Source organism: Pelodiscus sinensis, unplaced genomic scaffold (genome assembly GCF_049634645.1).
Source record: "Pelodiscus sinensis isolate JC-2024 unplaced genomic scaffold, ASM4963464v1 ctg48, whole genome shotgun sequence".
In the NCBI taxonomy this organism is placed as follows: domain Eukaryota; kingdom Metazoa; phylum Chordata; order Testudines; family Trionychidae; genus Pelodiscus; species Pelodiscus sinensis.
Genome location: NW_027466011.1, coordinates 268,869 through 274,334, shown reverse-complemented (window position 1 = coordinate 274,334; position 5,466 = coordinate 268,869). Strand labels below are relative to the sequence as shown.

Here is a 5,466-nt window from a genome sequence, read left to right as displayed (position 1 = left end):
GGAAGCCTTGAAATTAGTCTGAGGCAGGCTCTGATATTGTGGATGCACTAACTCGAATTAGCACCCCGGGGCGGAGTAATTACTTTGAATGACTCTGGGGAGTGGTTATTCCGAAATAGCGGCACTGGAGCATCCACACTCCTGCTATTTCCAAAATTAGTGTTATTCCCCAAGGAAAGCAAGAGGACAGAATTTGAAATAACCAGCCCATTATTTTGAAATAAGGAGCTTTGCTAGTGTGGACGCTCTGTTTATTATTTTGAAATAGCCATGGTCTTCACTAGGGAGTTAAGTGGAGCACTTTGCATTTGTCATTTTGAACTTCATCCTGTTTGCCTCAGACTATTTCTCTAGTTTGTCCAGATCAGTTTGAACAATGACCCCGTCCTCTAAAGCACTCGCAGCCCCTCCCAGCTTGGGATCATCTGCAAACGCTGTAAGGACGAGTAATGATCAGCTAGTTGATGAAAGACAGGACAAGTTCTCAACTTGCAACCTGCAGCCTATGGCCATACAAGGCCCACGAGAGCATTTCCTAAGGCCCATGGCCTGCGTCAATGCAATATACAAAAAGCCAAGACATTAGCATGTTGGCGCCGTGTTTACATGATTTCAGAGCACCCAGGGGTGTAAACAGACAATACCGCATGTACCAAGAACTGACATAAATACCCAGGAAACAAGCTGAACTTGAAATATGGGTCAGTCCAAGTGACTCTAAATCTGATGACAATAAGTAGAATCTGTATGGCCCACACAAGGCTGTGGTGGGGGTTACGTGGCCCCCCGTGTCAGAAGGGGGGACCACAGAATCAAAGGACAACTACTGGAAAAGGGCTGGAAGTGAACCCTTCCCGCTCCCCAGAGACTCATTAGCCCGTTACACAAAACTCAGTGTCATTTGGGAAAAAACAACTCAAATCGCATCGGGCCCTGGTCAGAACAGACCTTTGGAGACACAAAACTGCCCGTAAAGGTGATGGGCTGAGTTTAACTGCACCGAGACTTGATTGCACTCATCAAACGCTCTGAATCAGGCAAGGAATAACAATCCCCAACAGCGTTTTGCCTTGAGAAGGGAATAAACTAATCCCTCCCCCCCAGCTTTCTTCAGAAAACTTACTGATGGGCACGCTCATTTCTGGGAGCCAGACGTGAGCAAGACACCGGAGACGTAAACCCATGCCGGGATGGATGCATCCGTCCATCTGCACGCCTCAGATGCTCTGAAATTGGCTCTTTTTTACACGTTGTAGAACAGAATTTCTCGAGCTAGCCGGTACTTCCAAAGCACCGACAGCCTCAGCATCTGAAAACCACCAAGGTTTTAGCTGGGATTTCCAAAGAATGCAAAGGGAAGCAAGCACCAGAACTGAAGCTGGATTGTGCGTCTAACTCCCTTAGGCGCCTCTGAAAATCTCAGTCACACATAGGCTATGTCTAGACTGGCATGATTTTCCGCAAATGCTTTTAACGGAAAAGTTTTTCCGTTAAAAGCATTTGTGGAAAAGAGCGTCTAGATTGGCACGGACACTTTTGTGCAAAAGCACTTTTTGTGGAAAAGCGTCCGTGCCAATCTAGACGAGGTTTTGCGCAAGAAAACCCCGATCGCCATTTTCGCCATCGAGGCTTTTTTGGGCGAAACAATACCGTGTTGTCTACACTGGCCCTCTTATGCAAAAGGACTTTTGCCCAAACGGGAGCAGCACAGTATTTCTGCAAGAACACTGACAATCTTACATGAGATGGTCACTGTTCTTGCGGAAATTCAAGCGTCCAGTGGAGACAGCCAGCAAGTTTTTCTGCAAAAGCAGCTGCTTTTGTGGAAAAACTTGCCAGTCTAGACGCAGCCTCTGTGTTTGGTCAAGGATTAGATGGAGCCTCAGCTATGCGGTGCCAGACTATTTCGGACTGAGAAAAGGACTCAGTGTCAGCACAACTTCACGGCTCCTTTATTCTCCCTCCAACTGTCTATATTTGTGGCCAAGCGCACCCCTTTCAATGGAGTGTCTCTGTGCCGAGGAAGCCGGGAGAGGAGCTGGAATTGTGTGTGCGGAGGGAGCATGGAAAGGGAAATCGAAGGTCTTGGGAACATTGAAGGCACCAGCGTGTAGAGTCCACACTTTATTTTGCAGCCATTCCCAGAGATTTCCAAGCCCGCTGCACAGTCAGAGCCATCCTGATAAAAGTCCCTTCCCACACTTCCTGACTCCAATTTCACGGGAACTTTGTCAGGCCCGGGGTAGTAAAATCTGGAGTGCCGATGGAGAAGAACGATCCAGTCAAAGAGATCGCTCATGAGACCAGTGGGGACTGTAGCTGAGTCTCATATTCTGATGAGACCTGAGCTAGGTTGTTCAAAGGAGCCGACAGGATCGGCCCAAGGGAGTAGGGTGCCAAACTTCCATAGGCAGATCTGAAAGTGACAGCCCTACGTTGGGTCTAGCTTCTGCAGCACGACTTTCCGGAAGGCCCCCTTCACCTCTTTGTTCCTCAGGCTGTAGATGATGGGGTTGAACATGGGGGTGACGACCGTGTACATGGTGGACAGAGCTTTATGGAAGGCCGGGGACCGCTCGGCCGACGGCACCACGTACATGATAATGATGGTCCCGTAATACAGACTCACCACCAGCAGGTGGGAGGTGCAGGTGGAAAAGGCCTTGTGCCGCCCGGCCGAGGAGGAGATCCGCAGGATGGCCGAGAGGATAAGCACGTAAGACACGACGATGAAGAGGAAGGGAACCAGGGTTACCAGCGAGCACGCGACTAGAACAACCATTTCCACCAGGGGGCTTTTCCTGCAGGACAGTTTGAGCAACTCCTCCATGTCACAGAAGAAATTGTTAATTTCATTGGGGCCGCAGAAGCTCAGCTGGTGCACCATCGCCACTACGAAAGCAGTGGCTGCAAAACCGGACACCCAGGAGGCCAACACCAGCTGCAGGCAGACCCTGAGGTTCATGACAACATTGTAATTGAGCGGGTTGCAGATGGCTAAGTAACGGTCATACGCCATGGCTGCCAGGAGGAAGCACTCGATGCAAGCCAAAGCACTGAGGAAGAACAGCTGCGTGATGCAGTCCTGGAAGGAGATGGTCCTGTCCTCTCCCACGAGCCCGGCCAGCAATCTAGGGGCACTGACGGAGGTGTAGCACGTCTCCAGGAAGGACAGGTTCCCCAGGAAAACGTACATGGGGGTGTGGAGGTGCCGATCAGCCACAACCAGCACTACGATGAGCAGGTTCCCAGCCAGGGTTATGGTGTAGATCACTAGAAACACCACGAAAAGCAGCATCTGGACTTCAGTCAGGTCCCCGAATCCCAGGAGGAGGAAGGTGGTGATGGACGTCTGATTTGCCCATGGCGTGGGTGTCATGTGTTCTCTGGGAGGAAGGGAGGGAAGGAAGGAAGAAAGATCAACCCGACCAGCCACATCTGCTGTGCCCAAATCTGCAACTCTTCCCTTGCTATTCCATCCTTCTAGCTTGTCAGAAGCGTTTAAGGGCCTACGGATTTAATTATTCTTCCAGAGGCATTTTACAAAATGACCTCTTGACCTAAAGCCTATTGTTTCCCATGGCTGTTAGGTGTCTTAGTGAGACTTTTCATCTAGGCAGCTAAGTACCTTTAGAAATCTGACCACAACCTGCTTTAAATTCATCAGTAAACCCGGCCAGGCATGTGTCTGCAACTTTAGGTACCTAAATATTTTTGGACATCTCTCCTTTACTGTGGCTTGTTGTACCTGTCTTAACAGCTAGCATTTTACCTCAACAGCCATTGAAATGACCCCAGAACATCACAGAAGGGTATTTTTTGGGTTAACTCTGTATAAGGATCATTCACCTATAATTCATTTCAGAAGATACAGTGCGTAAGATTCTCGTTCCATACCCACTTTGCACGGCTCTGCTGGCACAGTGAGGCCTTAGGGACTGTTCTGCAACATTGCTCATAGAAATCTATAAATTGTTCAGCCACACATGTGAAGAGAGAGATTTTGGTCACCCACAGGAGTTGCAGTGCCTTCTGGGATGTGTAGTTTTCTTCTCATGCTGCCCATTCTCAATCAGCTAGGATCCCCTGTGTGGACTACATCTCCCACAATGCAGCAGGAACAGAGATTCTATTTCTCACAGCTTCCCTTCACTAATATGATACTAGGAGGCATGATGGGAGGTGTAGTCAGCCACTGAGGACACGGAGACATAAGAAACAAACTACAACTCCCAGGAAGCACAGATTTTGAAATCCATTTTTTGAAACACTGTGACACAACAGTTACATTTTTTCATTGAAATAAGGGGGGTTATTTTGAAATATTTTAAAAAGCAATTAGTCAAAACCCCGATATCGTGTTGGAAATCACTATTGAACGAAAATGTTCAGCCTGGGATTATCATGCAAATGAGATTGTGGTCTAGAGAACTAGGTGTTTTCTCTCCCGTCCGGTGGGTCAGAGCATGACCTACCAGCGTAACTGCAAGCTCTGAGCTCTTAGGGTATGTCTACACTAGCCTCCTATTTCGAACTAGGGAGGCTAATGTAGGCATTCGAAGTTGCAAATCAAGCCTGGGATTTAAATATCCCGCGCTTGATTTGCATCTTCCTGGCTGGTCACCATTTCTTAAATTTACAAGTCTGGATTAACTGCCCGCGTCTACACACGGCAGGGACCCGGTATTTTGAATTAAAGCCCTAAATCGAACTACCTGTTATTCCTCCTGCAAGGAAGCGCAGGATATTTAAATTCCGGGCTTGATTTGCAACTTCGAATGCCTACGTTAGCCTCCCTACTTTGAAATAGGGGGCTAGTGTAGACATACCCTTAGAGAAAGGCCAGCAGAGAAGTCTAAAGACATGTACCCAACGTGGTCAGCCCTGGGCTCAGTTTAGCTCAGAGGCTGCCAGCTCCCTAGCACCATTTCTTCCTTCAGAGAGCTGGCTCCAAGCCCTCAACAGAACGTACCCTCTGGTCTGGCAACACACGTGTCCCTGCTAACTTGCACGGTCATGTTGAGGCGGAGATAATAGTGAAAGCTCAGGGCTTAGCAGATGAGAGAACATAAATACAGAGACCAAACATCTGCTCTGTCTCAAACGAGCGGCCACACTACCCAGGGAAATGGGGTTACAAGTTGTGACGGCAGTCGGGGTCCCCGTCTCCTGCACCCATTCCCCCGCTTTTGAGATAGAGGGTGGCTGGGCCCTACAGCCCCAGCTCCCTCCCTAGCCCTTTCTCCCCTGCTTCCCAGACAGTAACTGCCTCCCTTCCAACCCTGCCCCCAAGCTAGGGGATGGACCCTGCCTTCATAGAATCATAGAATAATAGGACTGGAAGGGACCTCGAGAGGTCATCGAGTCCAGCCCCCCGCCCTCAAGGCAGGACCAAGCTCCGTCTACACCATCCCTGACAGATGTCTATCTAACCTGTTCTTAAATATCTCCAGAGAGGGAGATTCC

At 49.1% G+C, this 5,466-nt stretch overlaps 1 protein-coding gene across 1 annotated transcript; it reads right to left on the bottom strand.

Moving 5' to 3' along the window:
- Nucleotides 1-2,431: 2,431 nt before the first annotated feature.
- LOC102453060 (olfactory receptor 10A7-like) lies at nucleotides 2,432-3,379 on the bottom strand. The gene has a single exon (XM_006116875.2). It carries the CDS (start codon nucleotides 3,377-3,379, stop codon nucleotides 2,432-2,434), a length of 948 nt encoding a protein of 315 aa, XP_006116937.2.
- Between the last annotated feature and the right edge of the window lie 2,087 nt (nucleotides 3,380-5,466).

Coding starts and splice junctions, on each gene's coding strand:
- LOC102453060 (XM_006116875.2), bottom strand. CDS start 3,379: ATGACACCCACGCCATGGGCAAATCAGACGTCCATCACCACCTTCCTC.